Raw genomic sequence first — 24288 nt, forward strand, 5'->3', positions numbered from 1 at the left:
CTGATGTGATGTGTGTTCTTGTGTATCCATTTTCCAGTTGAGTAAGTGAGTTTATCGCCGCACTCAGCAAATATTCCAGCTATACGGTGGCGGTCTGTAAATAATCGAGTCTGGACCAGACAATCCAGAGATCAACACCACGGGCATAGATCTTCGCCATTGGGAACTTACGGCAAGCAGAGTCGCCTTTTATGGCAAGCATGGGTTGCTGAAGGCCTATTCTACCCCGGACCTTTACGGGTCATTTCCCAGTTGAAAGACTACTTCAACTAAAAGTCTCCACAATAGCAATATGTTAACTCGATATGTATATTTAACCATGAAGATTCAGGTTAGAACTTGTCTTCATCGACCCATGCCGGGATTGGATGGTCATGCTGGGTGACTTGGTTGACACATGTCATCGGTTTCCAGTTGCGTAGACCGATGCTCATGCTGTTGGTCACTGAACTAGACATGACTCGATTATTTCCAGGCTGCCGCCATATAGCTGGAATATTGCTGAATGCGGCTTAAAACTAAGATTACTCACTCACTCAAAAAAATTAAACAGAAAAAAATCCACGTGGAACTATCAAACAATAAACTTTATACAGATAGCATATACATTTTTAAACTGAGTTTACATATCAATATAACGTTCCGCAAAAGCATTACTATGGTAGAACATAAGACGGCAATTCAAATACAAATGCAGGGTTAAATACACTCAGTAATTACAGCCATATCGAGACGAGAACAATACATGATTACAAAGTGTTTCAGGAAAATTAGAAACTAAAAACCTGTTGGCGAGAAACAGTAAAACCACTTGTATACAACAGATAAATACAATACAGGACAATACAATATAAAGAGGAGCCATATAGATTGCCAACAAGTGAGACAGTTAGTGAGAGTTTGGTGTGATGCCGCTTTAAGAGAGCATTATCACGCCCGAGACACCAGAAATAGGTACCTGTGAGGGGAATCGAACCCCGTGTCAGCGTAACGAACACAGACAGTGAATGTAATAATAAAAGTATTCACATCGCTGTCAAGCTTGGGGATCTAAGTGAAAAGGGATATTCATACAGTTGCTGTTCCATATTTGTGGAGTCTCCATAGTGATACTGCTGGAAAGTTGCTAATGGCGGCGTAAAACCATATCCACTTTCTGACTGATACACTCACTCACCCACTCTATTTACTCGAAAGAGCTTCCGGAAATTTCTTTTTATAACTGATATTCTCCACTCCTAGTCTAACATAATTTAGTAACTACACTCTCCAAAAAAGAGAAACGCAAAATAGAATTAAAAAATGATACTTAAAGGTTTGTACACATTCGTAAATTCATTTTTTTCTAGGACTGCGCATTGTTTCTGGAATGTTTTACAAGACCACGGTGTGCGTGGATGTCATGCAGCACGAATATCAGGCACAATGATTGTTTCTCACGTGGAAAGCATGAGTACAGCATGTGACTATAAAAAACCCAAATGAGATCTCATACACCCGCAGATTGGAACTTGCGCTTGCCCAAGGCAATCTGACGGCCAATCGATACATCGACCAGATTATCCGTCCGCGCGTCCTTCACCTTGTTGACCGTCGACGGCAGCTCTCCCAACAGGACAACGCCAGGCCCCACACAGCACGTGCCCCCGTGGACTACCTGTCCAATAATAACACCAATACCCTCCACTGGCCCCCCAGATCCCCTGATCTAAACCCTAAACACCTTTGGGATCAGAACAACAGACGGGTACGTCGACGTCGTAATCCACCACAGAATATCTTCAACAGTTGTTCCACATGCTGCAGGAGGAATGGAGGAGGAATCCACAACAAAATATCCAACGACTGATCCGATCTGTACCCGGGAGATGTCGGGCAGTGGTAGCAGCTGGAGGTGGTCATACGAGGTACTAACTTCAGCACAACTTGGTGGACAGCAGTGATGACTGTGATGACTGCTGTTCTCGTGAAATATGGACAAGATAGCAATGCATTGCTCCACAAAATTTCATTCATTTATCTTTATTTTCCGCTTCTTATCTACACGTCCTTGCAAAACACCTAATTTTCATTGATATTTGGGTTTTGCGTTTCTTGTTTTTCAAGAGTGTACACCCGATCTGAAGTCTGCTGAATCTTAACTTAAACTATGTAATGAAAACATACAACGATTTACACTTGCAATAGTCTTTCAAAGTTCATCTTAATATAGCTAATAGAGTTAATATTAACTCTGAGATTCTATTACACGACAATCAAAAAGATTTTCTTAATTATTGTAGTTGTTCCACTCTTTACCACCTTGTCTGTACTTCTTGCATTATGATTCTGAATACAATACTAAGGCTGGTCAAAAAGATCCAGGCCTACGTAACTTCTAGACTAATGTTAGGAGTGTGTTCTAACGGTGTTCTTCATCAACATTTCCAGTTTTGTTACTCAAATAGATCACCTAGTTCAAAAGCAACAGGTTCTTGAAACATACTGGGGTATACATACCAAGTACAGCAGATTAAACTCTTCATTATCAGCATAGCGTTTTCCACGGAGATGTCCCTTCAATGTTGGAAATAGGTGAAAGCTGCTCGGGGCCAGGTCATGTGAATATGGCGGATGAGGAAGTTCTTCAAAGCCACATTGATGTACTGCAGGCCTTGCCATGCGTGAGACGAGGTATGAGACGAAGCATTGCCATATAAAATCAGAACTCCAGCCCTCAACATCCCTCTCGTCGTATTATGTAAATACAACGGAGAAGGTGTTCTAAGTTGTAATGCTTGTACTCAATCCCTTTCTCATTAATAAAATGTGTTTAAAACTAAGTTCATCATTAAATGCTTTAACGACACATGCAGGTACGAAACACAGATTGGTCTTCAACCACCCGTGCTTGTCCTAAGAGGCGACGAACGGGATCGGGTAGTCAAAACTTGCCGACTTCGTTGACACATGTCATCATATTCCAGTAAGTCATGTTGCTGACCACTGCATTGTTTGGTCCAGATTCAGTTATTCACAGATCGTCGCCATATAGTTGAAATATTGCTGACTGCGGCGTTAAACACCCCACCAAGCGGGAAATTAGCGACATTAGCTATAGCTACAAACTATCTCATAAACAACACCAACATCGGGCCGACGGCTAGCTGAAGCAGTTTGTTGTTGGGCTTATGCTGATGAAAAGTACTGGCAGAAACTTATACGAGATGTATGACACAGTATTGTCTTGACGGAGCGGTGGGGTAGGACAGTGGTTAAATCGTCTACCAAAGTGAGTGAGTTTGATTTTACGTCGGTTCCAGCAGTATTCCCGCAAAGTCACAGGGGGGGGGGGGGGGAGGGGGGGAGGGAGGGGGGGGGAGGGAGGGTACACCAGAAATGGGCTTAATATATTGTACATATATGGGGAATCGAACCCGGATCTTCAGTTCAGTGTTGGATATCCTATTCCAAATGTACAAAGACCTGTTTCAGTGCTGCTACACCTGTGAATCAGACTCGGCCTGAGTATCAAGGAATCGATATGGGTGAAAGAGTGAATAATTCATTAGCTGACATGCTTTGACATGCACGTTGTTGTGGATATTTGTATTGGATCAAATATTCTGATTACGTGAGCGTAAGCAGGAAAGCAATGGAGATGGCGAGCGAGGACACTTCTCCCCTGGTGGCTGGTGTGTCGCTGCTGTCACATATCTGATTTGATGGTGGAGAAGATTCTCCTGTTCCTGTGGTTGCTGTAGAGAAAAGAACACAATTAGAAACCATTATATAATGCACTGCACAGTCTTAAACCTCTTCTAGCGTTAAAAGGGCGGGGAAACCAGCAACGGGCTTCACACATTGTACCCATGTGGGGAATCAAAACCGGATCTTCCGCGTGTCGAGCGAACGCTTTAACCACTAGACTACCCCACCACCTTTCTAGATATGTAGACTTGAGGTCAAAGAATCCACAGCAACAATATATCTCACCCGAAATAAGTTGGCCAAGGCTGCCGCATCCTTCACTGTGTTTCGTATCTGCGCTTTCGAAGACTATGGTCACATTTCCGGAATGCCCTTCACGTAGTTGCAGCGTTGTCACAAGTGTCTCCTTCGTCATTTCCCTAACGGATTTACTTATGGAGATGATCTGAATATTTCCAACAACCAGGGTAATCCTTGCAAGATCGGTGGAGAAGTAGTCTGTGATGTTTACCGTCAGCGTGATGACGTCATCAACTCGAAGTGTACTTGTATTCCTATTGACAGCCATGGTGCACGATGGTCTCTCTGAAATGAGTGGCATGTTACTTTGGGTACCACGATCACTTTATTTACGTGGATACAAGGGATTTGACAGTAAGAATTACACAGACTCGTAACACTGATACCCTTCTGTTGGGTGATGTATAATTAGGAGATAAACATGTGTTGGTCAATTTCCAGCAATTACTGAGTATTTGAAGGACGGAAATTCATTTTGAACCGACGGCAATAGCCGGAGGATTATTATTCAGATGAAGTATTCCCGTGCTTCAAATACTAAATTACACCTGGAAATTAGCCAACACATGTTAATGGACATTGTAAAGACAAAACTACAGGCCCACGAGGGTTTTACTGTGTGTACTCATGGACTTTGAGTATGGGTACAGCAGTGAAGTGTCATCAGCGGGTTCCCCTGGTGGCGCCAGAAACTGTTTATTTGTGACGTCAATCCGATCATACGTCACAATATGGCTTGAATGACATCACCACGCAACAATACAACTGTGCGCGATATTTGTTCGGTAATATCTGGGAATCGAATACCATCCCATCATTTTTTTAAACAAATATCAAATTAAAGAACACGTTGACTTTTGGTTACAATTATCTGTCAACAAAACGGGTTTTACGGGTTTCCCAGGGTAACTTATACGTACTTGCAATGACAACGTCACACGTTGTTGGCGTTGAGGAGTCTGCATCGCTGACACACTTCCACGCTCCTGCGTGTGTCCTAAGAGCATGGGGTATTGTGAGGACACTTTGACTGGCATTGAGGACAGTCGAGCTGAAGTTTCCAAAGTCTATACACAGTCTGCCAGTCAGATCGCACGAGGCAGCAGTGTTTCCATCAGGTGTCGAGTAGGCATGCGCTTTGGTCGCACCAGCTCCAATGCAAGTCAAAGTCACAGGCGACCCCAGCTCGCCGATTGGTGGACATATAAGTTCAGATGTACCTGAGATTTAATAATTGACAGTAACTGTACGAAGAGGTTGGAAAGCAAGTGTAAGGTAAAAGCTAGCCTCTTGTAAAGACAAATAAAACCGCAAACCATATGTTCATGTTTACATCTGTATGAGTGAGTGAGTGAGTTTAGTTTTACGCCGCACTCAGCAATATTACAGCTATATGGCGGCGGTCTATAAACAATCGAGTCTTGACCAGACAATCCAGTGAGTAACAGCATTATCATCGATAACACGTGTTATAGTTGAGCTTTTACAAGAAGCATTCGTTCCTGACGACTTATAATTATTCTAACCCGGTTTTCCAAAGGTGAAGGTTGCACTGTAGACAACATGACCATGGATATTGATAATGGCGTGCAAAAGCAATATAAATAGGCACGAAATACAATATTACTTTATTTTATTTGATACTTGATCACAAAACGAAAGCAGTTTCTTGGACCATTTTTCTGTCAAGGAAGGACGTTTGCTCTTCAGGATGGTAACCTAAATCTTGAAACTTAATGAAAGTATTTTTGTCTTCTCGTGAAAAGATATAATTATCATCTTTCTCCATGAAAGTAACCAGATATTATCGTAGCTGGATTGTCCGTTTTCTTTGAATACAAACGATTGGTGCTTACTGTAGACTGTGGCGACTGCCTTCAACATGAAGACGATTGTAAAGGGTCCACGTCTTTGTTCTTCCATGGATTATCAGCTGTGAAATAAGAACATCAGAATTATGTCTGTATGATTTTATCATAGTTAATGATGCTCATGGCCGGTGGGTGCGTGCGTGGGTGCGTGTGATGTGCGTGTGTACTGTGTCTCTTGACTTACGGTGAGAACAAACAACACGTGATCAAATGTGTACCAATAGTGTCAGATGTTCATCCGTACATTGCTGTATCAGTGGAGCTCAAGAACGCAGCTATTATATTCTAATCGTGCATTTTGACTCAGAATTAGGTAATTACTTTATGTGCTTCTCTTCTCGCACCTCAACCAATCAGAACAACGGAGAATATATATATTAATACAGAAACGTTTTTTCACAAAATGTGTAATATATGTAGTGACGAACAGTAGCTGTTAACAGCAAGTATTTATTTGTAATAATGACATTTTAAAATTTAGATCACTAAACAGGTACTAGTGTATGATCAGTGCATGACAAAGTGAATCCAGTTCATGTCGTCTCTCATGATAACACCCGTAGGTGTATCTCCACTTCGCAAAAAACATCACGATTGCAGGATGAATGCTCGAAATACCGATCAAGACATTCAGCATATCCTGGTCTGGTTTCTGTATATCCAGGTACTAGAGACTATAGTTAATCTCGGTGATCCATTACCGGATGGTAAATATTTTAGTAAAATCTTTGAATTTGCCTAGTTTCTGTTTCATCGAGTGCTAGATAAAATACCTGTGTTGGCTGCATGATGACAGACAAAACTAAATCTGCGATGGTGGTTTGAAAGCACTCAGTAAACCCTTCGTCGTTGGTGTACTAGACCAGACACACGATGTGATTATCACGTCCGAAAATAATTATTGTCTGCAGTGTTAATGCAGAGCTTCTACTGCACGTAAAAGCAGCAAGGAAGGCGATATTTATGGAGCCTCTAATAACCCTCACCATTTCGCCTCTCATACCATTTTCAAATAGAACAAAGACTTCCGTTCTCCCCATGTACATGATGGCTACTTTGTAGGAGAGTTTCTTATGTGCCATGTTTGTACAATACCAATGGGTATCAGCACCTTCAGTATTTCACCTCTTGATTAATTTCCTGAAGCGGTATCTTACTAATATAATAAACAGATACACAACAGTAATCGTCACCATTTCATGCTTTGTTTTACTACGTTCCGCCATTACCAAGGCATATATGCATGCGACTTGCACTGCAGTGGTGACTGAGCTGGTGTCTAGGTTCAGATAGCTAATGAATTATGTAATTAGATTGTAGATTAGGCCATGATGTATGCTTTCACACGCCGCACTCAGTTATAAACTGATGTGATAACAACGTACTCACCTCTATGACGCCACGACGCTCGTTTCATACAGTGCAGTCAAGGTAGAACTTGCTGTCAGGGAAACACTGGACGTAATCAATATATAACCGCTGCTGTAATTCCAGGAACCCCGACTTGCCAGGAAAGCGTTATGCCACAATGACTGTGAAAAGCATGAATATTTCATCCAAATCATTAAAGATCAATTGTGCATATGGAGGCAATGTGGAGCGGACCACCCGATCCCGTTAGTCGCCTCTTGCCGCAAACATTTGTTCCTGAAGACCAATTCTAACCTGGGTCTCCAAGGGTAAAATTGTACTGGAGGCAACATGATCATATTTATTGTTAATGACGTGCAAACAAGTAATATATACATATGGAAATTAATTAAGCAACACCAAATTCAAAGACACATAAAAACTTAACAAAGTTTAACGAAGTAATTTTGATGATTGATTATTCAATTTTGATGTATTGACATACAGCATGAGCTTTTCATGGGTTGATATGACGTGCGTGAAGCTTGCACAGCGCACGTGCATTGCTTTAACCTCAACTTTCGAAAAATGCACTTTTTCCCTGGGGTGTTTACAAGCGCAGGTTGTCGATTGCATTCGGTTTTTCATTCATTTCAATGTCATGGCACGTAGGAAATTATCAGAGGCCACTCGTTGGCAAATAATCGGCATGAGGAATGCTGGTATGTCTCTAAGACAAATCGGGACTCAAATCGGACGACATCATTCCATAATTTCAAAACTTTTGAAAAAATACCGGGCCACTAATGAAGTTAAAGACCTGCCTAGACCAGGAAGACCCAGGAAGACCACAGTCCGGGAGGACAGAGCTTTACTGAGACTTGTACGGCGCAGGTCCTTCGACTCGAGCTCTCGGTTGAGACAGGAGTGGCTTCCAGGGAGACCCATCTCGAACAGGACTGTTCGGAATCGTCTGAAAGCTGCAGGATACCGGGCAAGGAGGCCAATCAAGCGACCCAGACTGTCTCCAGCCCATAAGGCAGCCCGACTGGCCTGGTGTAATGACCGTTTGCACTGGAACATTGCCTCTTGGAGGAAGGTCCATTTCTCAGATGAGAGCCGGTTCTTGCTGCACATGGTGGACGGTCGTACTCGGGTCTGGAGGCAGAGGAACACAGCAATGGCTCCACGGAACATCCAGGAGACTGTGGCCTTTGGGGGAGGTTCCGTTATGGTATGGGGGTGCATTTCCATGAAATGCAAGTTGGATATCATTACCATCCGTGGCAACCTTAACGGTGTTCGTTACCAACAGGAGGTTCTTGACAGGGCTGTGGTACCTCATTTTGAGAACCATCCTCTGGCAACGAGACCCATATTTATGGACGACAATGCTAGACCTCACAGGGCGCATGCTGTAAATGATTTTTTGCGGCAAAATGCAATTGACAGAATTCCATGGCCTGCCATGAGCCCTGACCTCAACCCCATTGAACATTTGTGGGACTTTATTGGCCGTCGTGTGAGGCAGAGAGACCCACCAGTCCATAATCTCAACGAATTGACGGCTGCCCTGCATGAGGAGTGGAACAGGATCCCCCAGAATCAGATCCGGAGACTCATCCAAGGAATGAGGAGGCGTCTGGAATCGGTGGTGCGTGCGCAGGGAGGACACACTAGATATTGATGAAAGTCGGTGTCAAACTATATCAACCCGGCATATTTTGATTGTCAGAACACTTCAAAGTTGCTCCAATAGAAAAAATTGGGGTGTTGCTTGATTAATTTCCAGGTGTATAGATAGACCTGAAATACAACATCATTTTATTTTATTCGACACATAATCGTAAACCTAAAGCCCTTTCTTATGCCATTTTTTTCTCTCAAGGAAGGAAGTTTATTCTTCAAGACGATAACATAAATCATGAAACTAATTAAATTAAAGTATTTAGTCATTCGCGTAAAATGATATAATAAATATATTTCTTCCGGTGGATTACCCGCGCACTCTCCTGATTTGCGCCAGGAGAACAGGGTGTAACAAACCAAAAGCACCGAGAATAATGAGGACTTTGACGACGGTGTACTTGGGATACAAACGAAACATTTCAAAGTCGAAGTCATTTTTTGTGACGTGTGATGTTGAAAAGGATGTATTTTTCAGCTTTTCGAAAAGTGGCTATGAAATAGAAATGTCATGAAATTCGAATACCATGTTGATTTGGGGTAAAGCTCATCAGGTTTATTCTACCTTACCTATTGACAGGAGTTGTCGTTATCAGATTGTCCGAAAGTACGCAGTTTGGAGTCTCATAGGATGGTTCCGCAAGCCCACAGGCACAAGTTTAGGTGTGCTGAGGAGAGGGATATTGTGCTTTACTGAGTTTGGTAGGGAGATGGAAATTATTTGATACTATCAAATTGATCCAACTGAGCGTTATATTTAGACTTCACAATTGTTGTTTGAACATTACATTATATCTTATCGCAAGCTCAAAAAACATCATTACAATTACCTCTAAAAGGTTCTAACTAAACAGTGAGTTATTTTCTTTGGATTGTCTGGTCTGCTTAAATCCATTTGGGGCCTGATGTCTGGCAAGACTTCTGGCTTACTAGTATTTCATACAATGTTAATAGCTGGTATGAATGAAGTCAGTTGTAAATGAGACAGTCTGAGGCACTTCGGCTTGAAGATTTCAGGTAGTGTGTGTCAGAAGACATCATGGTGAACAGAAGGTTGACCACATCCCCCAGGATGCGACATTAGTCAAAGATTATTCGAAAGTGATATAGTTAGTTTTAGGCAATGTGCGGTTTAGTTAGTACTTACCAGTACCTGGTAAAGTGCCAGGCTTGTGATCCAGTGAGATTGAAGTGTGTCGTGATCGAGCCCAACTGTGTCAGGGTGTGAAAATCTTGGAGTCAGCATTATGTGCAGACTCTTTACGTGTTGTCACAACCCCTAATGTACAGTACACAACCCTTTTGCACTTAAGAGAACCCACGAATCTGCTGGTATATGGCTAGATGGTGGCCACATAAATACGTACACACATGCATCTAGTTGCCGGTACACCAACGTGCAGTAAATTTGCACAAAGTACTATGACTTAGTGTCCCAGTCAATCCTACGGAAACGTCCTATTGCCTACAGCCCGATTTTTTTTATCTCCTAATTAGGACTTAATATTTCCTAATTATTACTTAATATCTCCTAATTAGTACATAGTATCTACTAATTAGAACTGAATATTTCCTAATTGGTACTTAATATCTCCTAATTAGTACATAGTATCTCCTAATTAGGACTTAGTATCTACTAATTAGGACTTAGTAGAGTGTAGAGGTTTGTACTGGATCGGAGCAAGATGGTTGCCTTTGTTGTTTCAACATTGATTGGAACAGAGTTTTTAATTGGAATTGGTTTTCATTTGTCCGCGCTTCACTGTATTGGGATTCTTGAGAGGCATTTAGAAGCTGCTGAATATAATAAGACGAGTATACTGATGACAACTTCCTTTTATTGTCTCACACGACGTCTCGGTTCTATTTCTTGCCCCTTCTTCAAGTGATAGAGACAGGAGTACGAGGCACATTATATATAACAGTACTTACAAGAAGAAGACAAGTACACGTATATACAAACAAATCACACAGGACAGATCAAATGCAGTTATAAAAAACAATGATAACATTGATTAAGTGAAGCCAGTTAACAGATGTGTACACAGCAGAGTCATATACAGCCTGAGTATCAAGGAATCGATATGGGTGAAAGAGTGAATAATTCATTAGCTGACATGCTTTGACATGCACGTTGTTGTGGATATTTGTATTGGATCAAATATTCTGATTACGTGAGCGTAAGCAGGAAAGCAATGGAGATGGCGAGCGAGGACACTTCTTCCCTGGTGGCTGGTGTGTCGCTGCTGTCACATATCTGATTTGATGGTGGAGAAGATTCTCCTGTTCCTGTGGTTGCTGTAGAGAAAAGAGCACAATTAGAAACCATTTATATAATGCACTGCACAGTCTTAAACCTCTTCTAGCGTTAAAAGGGCGGGGAAACCAGCAACGGGCTTCACACATTGTACCCATGTGGGGAATCAAAACCGGATCTTCCGCGTGTCGAGCGAACGCTTTAACCACTAGACTACCCCACCACCTTTCTAGATATGTAGAATTGAGGTCAAAGAATCCACAGCAACAATATATCTCACCCGAAATAAGTTGGCCAAGGCTGCCGCATCCTTCACTGTGTTTCGTATCTGCGCTTTCGAAGACTATGGTCACATTTCCGGAATGCCCTTCACGTAGTTGCAGCGTTGTCACAAGTGTCTCCTTCGTCATTTCCCTAACGGATTTACTTATGGAGATGATCTGAATATTTCCAACAACCAGGGTAATCCTTGCAAGATCGGTGGAGAAGTAGTCTGTGATGTTTACCGTCAGCGTGATGACGTCATCAACTCGAAGTGTACTTGTATTCCTATTGACAGCCATGGTGCACGATGGTCTCTCTGAAATGAGTGGCATGTTACTTTGGGTACCACGATCACTTTATTTACGTGGATACAAGGAATTTGACAGTAAGAATTACACAGACTCGTAACACTGATACCCTTCTGTTGGGTGATGTATAATTAGGAGATAAACATGTGTTGGTCAATTTCCAGCGATTACTGAGTATTTGAAGGACGGAAATTCATTTTGAACCGACGGCAATAGCCGGAGGATTATTATTCAGATGAAGTATTCCCGTGCTTCAAATACTAAATTACACCTGGAAATTAGCCAACACATGTTAATGGACATTGTAAACACAAAACTACAGGCCCACGAGGGTTTTACTGTGTGTACTCATGGACTTCGAGTATGGGTACAGCAGTGAAGTGTCATCAGCGGGTTCCCCTGGTGGCGCCAGAAACTGTTTATTTGTGACGTCAATCCGATCATACGTCACAATATGGCTTGAATGACGTTACCACGCAACAATACAACTGTGCGGGATATTTGTTCGGTAATTTCTGGGAATCGAATATCATCCCATCATTTGTTTATCAGATTAAAGAGCACGTTGACTTTTGGTTACAATTATTTGTCAACAAAACGGGTTTTACGGGTTTCCCAGGGTAACTTATACGTACTTGCAATGACGACGTCACACGTTGTTGGCGGTGAGGAGTCTGCATCGCTGACACACTTCCACGCTCCTGCGTGTGTCCTAAGAGCATGGGGTATTGTGAGGACACTTTGACTGGCATTGAGGACAGTCGAGCTGAAGTTTCCAAAGTTTATACACAGTCTGTCAGTCAGATCGCACGAGGCAGCAGTGTTTCCATCAGGTGTCGAGTAGGCATGCGCTTTGGTCGCACCAGCTCCAATGCAAGTCAAAGTCACAGGCGACCCCAGCTCGCCGATTGGTGGACATATAAGTTCAGATGTACCTGAGATTTAATAATTGACAGTAACTGTACGAAGAGGTTGGAAAGCAAGTGTAAGGTAAAAGCTAGCCTCTTGTAAAGACAAATAAAACCGCAAACCATATGTTCATGTTTACATCTGTATGAGTGAGTGAGTTTAGTTTTACGCCGCACTCAGCAATATTACAGCTATATGGCGGCGGTCTATAAACAATCGAGTCTTGACCAGACAATCCAGTGAGTAACAGCATTAGCATCGATAACACGTGTTATAGTTGAGCTTTTACGACAAGCATTCGTTCCTGACGACTTATAATTAATCTAACCCGGGTTTCCAAAGGTGAAGGTTGCACTGTAGACAACATGACCATGGATATTGATAATGGCGTGCAAAAGCAATATAAATAGGCACGAAATACAATATTACTTTATTTTATTTGATACTTGATCACAAAACGAAAGCAGTTTGTTGGACCATTTTTCTGTCAAGGAAGGACGTTTGCTCTTCAGGATGGTAACCTAAATCTTGAAACTTAATGAAAGTATTTTTGTCTTCGCGTAAAAAGATATAATTATCATCTTTCTCCATGTAGGAAAGCACATATTATCGTAGCTGGATTGTCCGTTTTCTTTGAATACAAACGATTGGTGCTTACTGTAGACTGTGGCGACTATCTTCAACATGAAGACGATTGTAAAGGGTCCACGTCTTTGTTCTGCCATGGATTATCAGCTGTGAAATAGGAACATCAGAATTATGACTGTATGATTTTATCATAGTTAATGATGCTCGTGGCCGGTGCGTGCGTGGGTGCGTGTGATGTGCGTGAGTACTGTGTCTGCTATCTAAGGGTGCGAACAAACAACACGTGATTAAATGTCTGCCAATACTGTCAGATGTTCATTCGTACATTGCTCTATCAGTGGCGCTGAAGAACGTACCTATTATATTCTAATCGTGCATTTTGACTCAGAATTAGGTAATTCCTTTATGTGCTTCTTTTCTCCCACCTCAACCAATCAGAACAACGGAGAAGATATATATGAATACAGAAACGTTTCTTCACAAAATGTGTAATATATGTACTGACGAACAGGCATAGTAGGCATAGTTTATTTCGAACTTCTTTAGTTGGTTTCACAAGACATGACAAACAAGTACACAAGAATGAGGTGAGCGGACTTCCAGTTCAACCCCAGGGCCTTTCCTACGAGAGGCATAATCCTGCTCGCGGTCGTCCCTCTCGCTCGTGACTCCACTCACACCTTCAGTATAGATGTGAGCATACATATATATGCAGTTTTTAACAACAATAGACAGGCAAAGATTCAACAATGGACAGATAGAGAAAAATAGTACTTCCTTCTACAGTTGATGTGGTGACAGACAGAGCCAAGGGGGATGGCCAATAAAGGCCATAAATGTCCTACACAGTAATTAATGGAAGTGACAAAGAGGAACAGGGTAGCTGACAAAACAAAGTATTCTGCCGTAATGATAAAGATTAAGAATGCAGATTGAATAACAATAACTACATCTAGTTACATAGGTTTTGGTCTTTAGAAATATTTGGTCCTGAAGTAAACACTATAACAAAGACATTCAGCATATCTGGTCTGGTTTCAGTATATCCTGGTACCAGAGACTATAGTTAATCTCTATGATCCATTACTGGATGGTAAATATTTTAGCAGCATCTTTGAATTTGCCTAGTCTCTGTCTCACCGAGTGCTACTTAAAATACATGTGTTGGCTGCCTGATGACAGTCATAATTAAATGTTTGAAAGCACTCAGTAAACCTTTCGTCATTGGTGTACTAGACCAGACACACGATCTGATTATCACGTCTGAAAATAATTATTGTCTGCAATGTTAATGCAGAGCTTCTACTGCACGTAAAAGCAGAAAGGAAGGTGATATTTATGGAGCATCGATAACTAATTACCCTCACCATTTCGTCTCACATACCATTTTCAAATAGAACAAAGAGTTCCGTTCTCCCCATGTATATGATGGCTGCTTTGTAGAAGAGTTCCCTCTGTGCCATGTTTGTACAATACCAATGACTATATAAGCACCTTATGTATTTCACCTCTTGATTAATTTCCTGAAGCGGTACCTTACTAATATAGTAAACAGATACACAACAGTAATCGCCACCATTTCATGCTTTGTTTCACTACATTCCGCCATTACCAAGGCATATATGCATGCGACTTGCACTGCAGTGGTGACTGAGCTGGTGTCTAGGTTCAGGTAGCTAATGAATTATGTAATTAGATTGTAGATTGGGCCATGATGTATGCTTTCACACGCCGCACTCAGTAATATTTCAGCTATATAGCGACGGTCTGTAAATGTCCGATGTCATGTGTCAGGCAAGACAGCGAGCCAAAGCACCCGGTCCCGTTAGTCGCCTTTTACGACAATCATAGTCTCCTTTTGTTACTGAAGGCCTATTCTATCTCATATCTTCACTGGTCTGATATGCAGAGATCGATGAGGCAGTTGTTTCGTACCACGAGAATCACTTCTCAAACTGCCTTTACTATCTATAGCGTTTACACCCGGATGCCTCATATAAACATAGATACACTGAAGTATGGTTGTACTCGAACCTCCAAATATCTCACAACTGATGTAATAACATCTTACTCACCTCTATGACGCCATAACACTCGTTTTATACAGTATAGTCAAGGTAGAACATGCTGTCAGGGAAACTATGGACGTAATCAATCGATAACCGTTGCTGTGAACACACGAATACCCGACTTGCCAAGAAAGCGTTATACCACAATGCCTGAAAAGCATGAAGGCTGAGTTGATCCGAATCATTAGAGATGAATTGCCCATATGGAGGCAATGCGGAACGGACCACCCGATCCCGTTAGTCGTCTCTTGCGACAAGCACTGGTTACTGCAAACCAATTCTAAACCGGGTCTCCAAGGGTAAAAGTTGTACTATAGACAACATGACCATGGATATGGTTAGTGACTTGTAAAATATAGATAGACCAGAAATACAATACAATTTTATTTTATTTGACACATAATCGTAAACCTAAAACCCTTTCTTATGCCATTTTTCTGTCAAGGAAGGAAGTTTATTCTCCAAACCGATAACATAAATCATGAAACTAAATTATAGTACTTTTGCCCTTCGCGTAAAATGATATAATAAATATATTTCCACGATGGATTATCCAGGCACTCTCCTGATTTGCGCCAAGAGAACGGGCTGTACAAACCAAAAGCACGGACAACAATGGGGACTTTTACGACAGTGTTCTTGGGATACAAGCAAGACATTTCAAAGGCGAAGTCATTTTTATGACGTGTGACGTTGAAAAGAATTGTACTTTTTTCAGCATTTCAAAAGAATTTTAAATGTCCTGGAATCCATGTTGTTTGGGGGTAAAGCTCAGCAGGTTTATTCTACCTTGATAGGAGTTGTAGTTATCAGATTATCCGAAGTTATCGGAGTCTCATGGGCTGTTTTCTCAAGCCCACAAGCACATGGTGTGCTAATCAGCGGGATTGTACTATGATTATGGTAGGAATTAGGACATTATTTCATACTATCAAACTGACCTATTTGAGCGGTACCTTTAGACTTCACAATTGCGTGGATATGTGCGCTATATAAATATCCTACATATACATTATGTGCCAGCTGAAGTGACACTTTCCCTGTTACCAGTTTAACGGACACTAGCGCTCTTCAACTCTTTGGCATAGTGTTCTGCCACTCCTCTGAGGAGTCCACTTTCATGTATGTTAGAGGGATTATGGACTTTACACAAGTGCACATTTCCATTTCTTGAAACTGAAGATTGTTTTGATGTCTAGATTCAGGTGGGGGCTATATAAGCTCTCCATATCAAAGAAGAAAACCTGCTTATTGGGAATAATTTGGTAGGGCAGAAATAATTGTCTGATCAGATTATGAGCCTAGCTCTTCTGAAAACTACTGAAAATCTTGAACAGGAAATTCCGGATATCTTGTGTTGGTACTTAAACAAAGTACAAGTTTGGAGAATATTTTGATTCCAGATAGCACTTGGTTGGCACTTTCGCGGTTCAGATGAAGGCATTCATATACTGTGTTGTTCTTGGTTGTGTTTGAAGTTTCACAGTGTGTTTTGTCCATACGTGAGCCTTTAATGCAACAGAAATGTTTTGTACACTACTCATCCTACCTCATGTGATTGTTCTTTCTAAAGTTTGATGGCACTGCTGACAAGTTACGTAGTTCTGAATTTTCAACTAAGTTATATTTGGCAAACGACTTATTTCAAGAGGATCATATGTTTAATTTGTATACAGATTTAAGTGACACTGTCCCAATGAAGCAGTATCCATGACAGATGAATCCAACCAAGCTCGAAGACTTGAAGAATGAGGTACACTACAGGCTTGAGAATAACACTAATAAACAATATCAAAGAGCCTGGACTTCAAAATGCATTCTTCATGCTGCACTGATATGAAAAGTAAGAGACTTGTTTCTGAAAGTGGCTTTATCCCAAACAATTAACAATTAAGTTCCATGTTTCCCCGAACTAAAAGGAATCGAAAAGGAAAAGATCTTATGGTAGCCGCAACAAATATTGAAGACAATGTCCAGCAGATAACAGAGGCCCTCAGCTATCGAATGGTTTATATCTAATAATGTTAACTGTGAGTGAGTGAGTGAGTGAGTGAGTTAAAAGTTATCGTCACATCGGCAATATTCTAGCCATATCGTGACGAGAACGATTAATTACAAAACTATACATTAATCATTGGCACATTATAAAAACCTGTCAACGAAGGGCGGTAAAACCAACTAGAATATCACAGAGAATGTAAAACTAGTATTTAGGTCTATAACATTTCAACTACGGAGGACAATACAGTATAAAAATGGGCTATAGATTGCCAACAACTGAAGGTAGATCACCATACTAAGGACCATGGGGACTTACATTACTTCTGCTACCTACGTGGACCTTAGTTGGATTTACACCATCTCTTCAACCATTGGCTTTTATGCGGTGAATCGGCCATACATTAAAATGACAAAAATAGTACGATTAAAAACCCTGGAAAACGTAAATTTACATCAAGTGTTACGGGACGTATGCACCCTCTGAGGAGGGCAATAATTTTAGAGTACTTTAACCCCCTTTGAGGATACAGCCACTAACAAATTGAGTTACTAATTTAAACTTCCAATCAGAAAATACCTAATATCTATTTACAAATCAGTTAACAGATCTAATTCTTTTTGAAATGCAATAGTTAAATGAGAACTAGTATTGTTTAAAGGGTTCTTCATAGTCCTTGATTTGAAATAGTTTTCGCTCGTGATGGAATACTCAACACAGTCAAGTAAGATATACTTGACTGTGATTCAAATCTGGACTGACATCCCAAGTAGGTGTAACCAATATACCGTTTTATTTCATGTAATTTATTTATACCTACTTGGGTGTCCCACTTCTTTTGCCTCAGATCACGGATATACGACCTAACTGTAGCTTTATAATCAGGTTATGGAATAAGAAGTGGAGTCACAGATTTGTTGAGTGCTGCCTTGGCAGCAAGATCAGCCAGTGTATTCCCTGAAATGCCTACGTGGCTGGGTAACCAACAAAAGACGATGTCGCACTGGTCAGTACCAAGATCATTATACAGTTCAATAATCTCAATCAAAAGTGGATGTTTACAAGAAATACGTTTTATAGCCTGAAGGCAAGAAAGAGGGTCAGAAGAGGTTATATACTGGTTATGTTTAGGGTGTCTTTCAATATATTTAAGAGCCTTTAATATGGCACAGACCACTGCGCCACCGTTCTTGGACCCATCTGTAAATAAGGAGTTATAATTACTATATTTGTGTTTTAATTGATTATATTCTTGTTCATATTGTAATTCATTAGTTTCTGATTTTTTAAAAGATGTTAATGTTAGGTCAACTTTTGGCCTAACCAACTGCCAAGGCGGAGACGAAAGACCGAAAGAGCTATATTTTCAAGCTCAATGCCGGCAGCAGAAATAAATGGTTTAATGCTGTGCCTGAGAGGCAGAACAAGAGACGATTTCTTGTTGTATAAATCCTCATAAAGAGGATTGAAAACACAATTGTAGGCAGGGTTAGATTCATTAGAGTGTAATTTAGTAACGTACTGTAAAGCTAATTTTACACGGCGCTGATGAAGAGATGGTTCGTCAGTCTCAATGTAGAGACTTTCAATAAGTGAAGTTCTGAAAGACCCAAGACGAAGTCTTAAACCTTGGTGATCAATCAATCAGAATCAGAAGTTTAAGGTTGCTTTTGCAGGCTCCTCCATATACGATGGAGCCATTATCAAGGTTTTAACGGATCAGTGATCGATATATGTGTAAGAGGGTAGCTTGATCCCCTCCCCACCTTGAGTTGGAAACAACTTTCAATAAGTCAAGAGCCTTCAGGCATTTAGCTTCAAGGGATCTAATATGAGACCGAAATGTTAAGTGTGAGTCAACGATTAGGCCCAAGTGATAGTTCAGGGTCTTTATGTGGTTTATATTTTTTTGTATAAATGTATACAATTAGTTTTGGATTTAGGAAATTTAATGCCGTTTTCAAGACACCATTTATTTATTTTGTTTAAGCACAGCTGCAGTTGCCGTTCAATAGTATGCATATTTTTACCATGACATGAAATATTAAAATCATATGCAAATAGTGATCCATCAATTGAGTCACTTAAAACCTTCGATAGACTGTTGATCTTGATACTAAAAGCGTGACAGACAAAATACTGCCTTGCGGAACACCCTGATCCTGATTCTAATGGTCAGACAGGGTTGAACCCACTCAGACTTGAAATTGTCTGTCTTGTAAAAACTGTGATAAAAAATGAGGCAAACAGCCTCTTAAACCAAAAGCATGCAGGCCTTTCAAAATGCCATGCTTCCAGGTTGTATCGTAAGTTTTCTCGAGATCAAAGAAAATTGATACTGCATGTTGTTTACTCACCATGGCATTTTTAACAAAGGATTCCAAACTTACCAAATGATCAATGGTACTACGATTTTTCCTGAAACCACACTGTATATTTGTTATCAGGTTGTTGGTTCAAGATACCATGTTAATCTATTATTCACCATTCGTTCCATGGTTTTACAGACACTACTCGTTAATGAGATTGGTCTGTAATTAGAAGGATCAGTATGATCCCGGTCAGGTTCGGGAATAGGGACTACAATGGCATTAAGCCACGAAGCTGGGAAATTCCCGGTGGTCCATATGGTATCAAATATATTTAGCAGAGTTTCCAAAGACGATTTGGGCCAATGTTTCAAGAGCTGATAGTGGATATTATCATCCCCTGTTGCTGTATCATGAGCCTACTGAAGGGCAGTATGGAGTTCATTCATTATAATCTTCACCATTGTCTGAGGTAAAATTGATCTTTTTCTTTTCCTGTTGTTTCTGATACTTTTGAAACTCAGGGACATAATTTGATGAAGATGAATGCTTGGCTAAAATTTCGCCAAGTTTGTTTGCAATGTCAGCTTTATTAGTTAAAAGATTTTCACCATCCTCCAGGTGGTGTACAGTAGATTTGGAACCTTTGCCCTGAATATTCAGGTGTTGTGAAATTTTCATTTACGCTAAATTGATGCCAGACAGGTGCGCATGTTGCTCACAATAAGATACCTAGTAAACCGTCTAATTGTTGATATATTCAGGTTACTATTTCAGTGGTAAAGCCATTCATTTTATGTTTTGTCTAAAAGGTGTTGCATTCTGACACAGAAGCCGAGATCTTTTACACATTGAGTAGGAATTAGGTTAGATATATACTACTCAGCAAACCAGTGTCCTCTTTTTCCGACATCACAAAATGCACAAAAATGCCATGACGTCAACTGAAATGTCACATTATTTTCGGTTATTTCATTACATTTGAAAATGTTTCTGTTACTCCGTAAATAATGATGTAAAATTAATCAAAATACATTTACACAAACAGGAGAATATGGGAATCTAAGAACATAATAATGATATGGTAAGATCATCCAAATCGATATTACCTGCTTTCTCATGTTGTACATAGGCATCTTTTCTTACAAATTGTGAAACTAACAAAAGGAGAATATGGGAATCTAAGAACAAAATAATGATATGGTAAGATCATCCAAATCGATATTACCTGCTTTCTCATGTTGTACATAGGCATCTTTTCTTACAAATTGTGAAACTACCAAAAGGTATCCTCTCATATTGGGGAACTTTGTATTGGGATAGTTCGGTTCACTGTGAACAAAGCATAACGAAAGTATACTGTCCGTATCCACAGCAAATTCACTCCATGTGATCTGAGTTACATTGACCTAATCTAAGCATAGAGGAGTTATGGCCGCTTATCATTATATGTGTGCATGACTGCTTTGTCGACGTTTCACGTCATAAAAGAAAATCGATTTTTGACATTTATGGCGGGTCATTTTTTATTTTATGCGTATGACGTTATGCATTAGCACATAAATCCATTTCATGTACACCTATGTCGTTCAGATATCAAGTTGTATTTTCTTTGCTCACACTTTCCGTAAAGATGACAAATTTTAAAAACTCGTAGCAGAGTGCTTTTATTGATGCACGCAAAACAAACCCGGAGAAACTTTTCACACAGTTTTTGGACAATATTTTGGACAACATTTAGCAGTGTCTATTTCTCAACCCCCTGAGGTAGTCGCAGTTGTATTTATATCAACGGATAGGAAATTAAATATTCTACATTTCCGTGTGATTTTATACCCGTACGCAGATCAAGGACCACTCGACCGCAATTCTCGCACAACGTTCACTTTTCAAACCTTACGAAAATGTGGCCCTGAAAAAAACCTCGATATCTAGTGGGTTGACGGTAACCCTTTTGTCACTCGGTGGAACGTGTCTTGCCATTATGAATCGTTATATGAAGGGGATTGGGTCCAGCTCTGGTGGGCGTATCAGTGGAAGTAATCAGGAACAGTACTGGCGATGGCAATATCAGTAACAAGAGCTGTGACAGTTAGGACTGGGCTGAATTCTTCATACTATTGCACGAAATCTCCTTTATTGTCAGGCCCTTGAAGATCCGGGGTAGAATAGACCTTCAGCAACCCATGCTCTCCATAAAAGGTGACTATATGCGTAAAAGGCTGCTAACGGGATCGGGTGGTCAGACTCGCTGACTTGGTTGACACGTGTCATCGGTTCCCGATTGCGCAGATCGGTGCTCATGCTGTTGGTCACTGGATTATCTGATCAAGGTTCGATTATTTACAGATCGCAGCCATATAGCTGGAACATTGCTGAGTGCGGCGTAAAACTAAACTCACTCACTCACTCCTTTATAGTCACAGACCTCAAAACCAGCACAACACCTAACATCTACTGTTTGTGAATGTGTTTTATTGTGAGGAAGCATTGCATTTTTTATACAAATACAGGAAAATGGCAGTTGGGTTCAACGTGGCTTTAAAACAGCTATAACACAGTATGAAAGCTTAATGTGGGAGGAAAGCAAAAGAAATGCAGGTTTGAGTCTTTGACCACTCTGCGATACCCACGAGTGTGATGCTCCCATCCCGGGAGCGTGCTCAGGGAGAATCGGGATCCAAACCCATACTTTTCTATTGTGCTCATGTGACCACTTTACACAGAGAATTCTGCTGTCTTTGAGGGCAAGTGACTCTGTACTAAATGTCCAACATGGTGTCTGCTGGACCAAAGGTACATGCACCCTTTACAGACAGCACTAATGAGACTAGTATCTACAACAATTTCAAGAACTGCATGTACCAAAACTGATGATGTACCTGACACACCACAGCTGAGATGGGCTCTTAGATCCAACATCAGTGCTGGAAGGCATGGATGAAACAACACTAGTAGCTTATGAGACAGATATACGCAGGGTCACGTGTACAAAGCATTTGTTCCTTTTACATATTGTAATAACATTGCACTTTTCCTAGTTTACGTAATAATGCAAGCATGAATTCGACATGAACAACATAGTTCTTTAATGACGAAGTTGGTGTGAAGAACAACTAGATTATTATGACTGAAACGTCTCTCATAATAATATTAAAGTCGTTGTATGCTCATAGAGCTCTCCTCGTTGTTTGTGGTTTATTAAGGCCTGGAGGTATATGTCCGGTAGGTCCACTGCATCTTACACTAGTCTAGAACAACAACTGAAACGCCAGACTCATCCGGTTCTGCTGTGTCTCGTGTCTTAACCGCCTTCGCATACAGCTCAGAAACATCTGGTGTAGTACCATTGCACTCATTCACGTGAGTGTCCTCATGAATTACAACTGGGCTGGTTCCTCCTGTGCAAGAAGCCCTTGCAGAGGTTGACCTTGACCTTGTCACAATAACATCTCCGACCGAGGAGTAGCCTGAATCCTGAAACGGAATGGACTGACTCTGAGACTCAGAGTTCAACCCTTTGTTATCAGACGTTTGTTTCCCTTCAGTGTCAAATTCAAATAGAGGAGTTGACCTAGAATCCTCAATGGGAGTTGACAGGCCTGGTTTAACGTTCAGGAGCTTGCTAAGGGGATTAACACTCGGGCTTGATCCTTCAGCACAGCATCTATCCGTTGTCAGTGGCTTTGGATTGCTGGCAGCGCCTACTGCCATGGTGGCGTATCCAGGATCGATGATGGTATCTTGAACTTCCGGTGTAGGTGAAAGTAACCTGTTCGTGATGTGAGCCCAAGAAACTGCTCCATCCACGACACAGATGGTGGAATATCCCGCGTCACCAGACATGTGACTATTTGCTGTCTTTGACGCACGATGTCTGTGGTGTCGCCTATACAAAAAAAAAACTAAATTCGAGACGACGGTAATCAAGGCAAGGAGGACGCTGACACTGCATACAAGGACTGTATAAACTGACGATGTCCATAAGTGATTCCCATCCGTAGAAGAGGAAGCAATTCCTGGAACATGAGAAGAAGCTTATTGCTTCTAGTAATGGGCATTTCGTAACGAAATAAATACAGCAACTCAGTCAGAGCAGTTTTAATAGCGTCCATGATTTACACTTAAAAGCAAGGCCAAACTTTAAATACTATACTTCCTTGTACAGACTAGACTTATTATTGTAAATACAGCCATTTACTTCCGAGAACTATTTTACTAAATTTTGCTGAACATTTACATGTGAACCGATGTATTGTAAAACAAATTCGTAAAGCTGAAAAGATTCAATGAATGACGAAAGTCAGTAAAACTTGGCGAAGTCTTAACAAAACTTTATAGCTAAATATATGCACTCAGCTTGCTGCATGATCATGCATTTCATCTGCATAGGGTTTGCGGTTGCTTCCCCAAGTTGGTGAAATTCATCTTTGATGCAGTCAATATTATGAAGTTTCTTAAATATTCAAAATGCACCAGACTCACTCAGCTGTTGAATCCCTTCACATGTTACCGCTTGCCTGTATCGACCACACTTGAAGACCAGTTTCACTTCCCCGAGGTGAGGTTCAGTCAGAATAAATATGACAGGTGTGATATCGTTCCATTGTGAATGGTCCAAATCCGTCTGAATGTTTCCTGTTTGCAACTGGAACTGGACTGACTCAGAACAGTAGTATCCAGTTACG

The 24288-nt window shown here is 40.8% G+C and overlaps 2 protein-coding genes across 2 annotated transcripts; both read right to left on the minus strand.

The window, feature by feature from the left end:
- Positions 1–3531: 3531 nt before the first annotated feature.
- Positions 3532–7327, minus strand: LOC137279760 (uncharacterized). Its single transcript, XM_067811837.1, has 5 exons — positions 7251–7327; positions 5847–5923; positions 4911–5210; positions 3976–4275; positions 3532–3737 (listed from the first exon to the last, which is right to left on the minus strand). Exons 2-5 carry the CDS (start codon positions 5911–5913, stop codon positions 3610–3612), a joined length of 795 nt encoding a protein of 264 aa, XP_067667938.1. The 5' UTR covers positions 5914–5923; positions 7251–7327; the 3' UTR covers positions 3532–3609.
- Positions 7328–10715: 3388 nt separating this feature from the next.
- Positions 10716–15357, minus strand: LOC137279777 (uncharacterized). Its single transcript, XM_067811838.1, has 5 exons — positions 15299–15357; positions 13294–13370; positions 12362–12661; positions 11435–11734; positions 10716–11195 (listed from the first exon to the last, which is right to left on the minus strand). Exons 2-5 carry the CDS (start codon positions 13358–13360, stop codon positions 11068–11070), a joined length of 795 nt encoding a protein of 264 aa, XP_067667939.1. The 5' UTR covers positions 13361–13370; positions 15299–15357; the 3' UTR covers positions 10716–11067.
- Positions 15358–24288: the final 8931 nt, after the last annotated feature.

The sequence above is a fragment of the Haliotis asinina genome, chromosome 1 (assembly GCF_037392515.1).
Source record: "Haliotis asinina isolate JCU_RB_2024 chromosome 1, JCU_Hal_asi_v2, whole genome shotgun sequence".
NCBI lineage: Eukaryota > Metazoa > Mollusca > Gastropoda > Lepetellida > Haliotidae > Haliotis > Haliotis asinina.

Excerpts from the sequence above, each read along its gene's own strand:
- LOC137279760 (XM_067811837.1), bottom strand. The coding sequence starts at position 5,913 with ATGGAAGAACAAAGACGTGGACCCTTTACAATCGTCTTCATGTTGAAG. Across the intron at positions 4,276-4,910 it reads GTGTGACGTTGTCATTGCAA|AGAGACCATCGTGCACCATG; the intron begins GTACGTATAAGT and ends CACTCATTTCAG. Across the intron at positions 3,738-3,975 it reads CCTTGGCCAACTTATTTCGG|CAACCACAGGAACAGGAGAA; the intron begins GTGAGATATATT and ends TTTTCTCTACAG.
- LOC137279777 (XM_067811838.1), bottom strand. The coding sequence starts at position 13,360 with ATGGCAGAACAAAGACGTGGACCCTTTACAATCGTCTTCATGTTGAAG. Across the intron at positions 12,662-13,293 it reads GATAGTCGCCACAGTCTACA|GTACATCTGAACTTATATGT; the intron begins GTAAGCACCAAT and ends ATTAAATCTCAG. Across the intron at positions 11,196-11,434 it reads CCTTGGCCAACTTATTTCGG|CAACCACAGGAACAGGAGAA; the intron begins GTGAGATATATT and ends TTTTCTCTACAG.